Source organism: Cenococcum geophilum (genome assembly GCF_001692895.1).
Source record: "Cenococcum geophilum 1.58 unplaced genomic scaffold K441scaffold_87, whole genome shotgun sequence".
NCBI classification, from domain to species: domain Eukaryota; kingdom Fungi; phylum Ascomycota; class Dothideomycetes; order Gloniales; family Gloniaceae; genus Cenococcum; species Cenococcum geophilum.
In genome coordinates this window covers 93,462-95,519 of record NW_027137645.1, presented here as the reverse complement: position 1 = coordinate 95,519, position 2,058 = coordinate 93,462, and the positions used below count along the sequence as shown (strand labels likewise).

General features: G+C 46.6%; 1 protein-coding gene across 1 annotated transcript; it reads left to right on the top strand.

Moving 5' to 3' along the window:
- The first annotated feature begins 397 nt into the window (after positions 1 to 397).
- K441DRAFT_357513 (uncharacterized protein) lies at positions 398 to 1,539 on the top strand. Its single transcript, XM_067641356.1, has 2 exons — positions 398 to 420; positions 616 to 1,539. Exon 2 carries the CDS (start codon positions 810 to 812, stop codon positions 1,368 to 1,370), a length of 561 nt encoding a protein of 186 aa, XP_067496844.1. The 5' UTR covers positions 398 to 420; positions 616 to 809; the 3' UTR covers positions 1,371 to 1,539.
- Positions 1,540 to 2,058: the final 519 nt, after the last annotated feature.

The following is a 2,058-nucleotide window of genomic DNA, read 5'->3' as shown; positions in this document are numbered from 1 at the left end:
TATATACTAGATTCGTAACCAATATAATCCTTAAGCCTAGCTTAAGTAGGGCGCCTTGGTTACTGTAGTAGATCCTTACCTAACAGTAACTAAGGCGCCTTAATCTTATTACTACTTCTAAATTAAGTAAAAGCTCTATATAGGGGGGTCTTAGGGGGTCTCTCCCTGGAAAACCTTATCTCTATATATATTAATTAAAGTCTATATAATAAAGCTCTAAAATTGATTGGCTTATTACTTATAAACTCGGGTTAAAATTTATGTTGGGGGATTAACGTTCTGCATGTTATGTATATTTGGGTAGAGAGTGGGTAAAACATTTTGGTTACTAAATAGCTTGCTAACACAGGAAGGTTATGCAACAATAACATTAATTTATTATTTAAAGCGCTACGGACGGGTGCCTATCTGCTGGTATAAGTTAGTCTTTCCTCTAATCCTATGCCATCCCGTATTTCTAGAATCTTTACTACATTCAAACCTTCTCAAATTAAATGTTGTTAGTGGGGCAGTCTTTTTAAGCTCGGCGACGTGCACGTGATAGGTGCATGGGCCATCGAGCCTCTTAGATTCTTCCTCATAATCAGTGATCTAACAAATGTTCTAACCCAGCAGAAGCCGGAAAAGCCCCAGAAAAACGAATTCAATCCCGGTATATCATACCGTGAATAGAACACCATGCAGTTCGGCTGTTCCCAGTAACCTCAGGACTTCCTCGCGCTACCTTCCACACCTTCGAATTACAGCAAAACTCTACTTTCGATGTTGGCGTCACCGGGACTTCCGGGAATAACCTCCGTTCACCCTACATGTCGGTGCTGTCTGTTGCCGCACTACAACCGGCGGCATTGCCCCAAACTGAAAGGTGCGTTCTAAGGACGGAGACCCCCCATGACGGAGGAGCTGGTCGTGGAACTATAGGCGGCGCATCTGGTGTGGGTGTAGGACGGGATCCTGTATTCAGCGCTGTTGGCTTGGGACGAGGCGAGAAAGGAGGTGTGTTCATACTTGACGCCGGTACTGTCAGTCGCGGCGTAGCAGACAGCGCCTCTACCGCATGTACAGGGCGGACTGTATCAGTGAATCTGTTCGGCCTACGAGGAAATCCTCCATCGGGCGGCGTTGTCACGGGAAGTTGGAAGGAAGACAATGCGCTCATCCTTGGCCTTGACAGGCGCAGGACGAGCCGCGTTGAAGAACCCCCCCCGCCTACGACGAAACCACCCACCCGGCGGCGGCGGCGCTGTAGGGACACATATGAAAGAACCTTCGTTCAATCCCGGGCGTTCTCGGCTCACTACAAAAATGCCCATCATTCATTTGCGGTAAGGATCCAACGAAAGGATACACATTCCCTGAGGGCGATATGAAAACCATCATACGATGGGTCTACGCACAGAGGCTCTGCACGAAGCTTTGTTTATTAACCCCCTGAAGCTATCACAAAGGCACTTACAAATTCTAATAGTTACGATTACAGCTACGTAAAGTCGTACGCAGAGCCGTACGCAGAGCCTGACGCAGAGCCTCTACTCAACGACGACGACGATGACGAATAGTACCCTCCACCATAAAGCTTCATGCAGGGCCTTCCTACAGAGCTTACAGTTGTATTTGAGTTGGTAGAGGCGCTCAGGGGGCCTTTAATGAGTTTTTAGGTAAAGATTTGTGTACAGCCTTGTTTTGGTGATGGTGACGCGGATAAAATATGGCAAAAACCACTGCTCTCCTAATAAAAATAAGAGTACCCTCTGAATCGCCTTGGTGGGCTAATAAACATAACGTCGAGCTTTTGTTGATAAATGTGTTAGTAGTGGAGTTGATGTTTGTATGATGGCGCTAACCTCCATATGAGAATTACATACAAAACCTCGCTAACTGCTAACAAAAATTCTAGATGATTGGTGGAAGTCTGGTTACGACCAAATCCAAACGAGGGTTTGCCACCAACCAATTTGTATCGCCCATTGGGCGACGGCTTCGCGCATCAAGATCTGAGCCGAGTAAGGGATGTGGCAACGCATGTACAGCTAACAAGGGATCCGTAAACCGTATTCA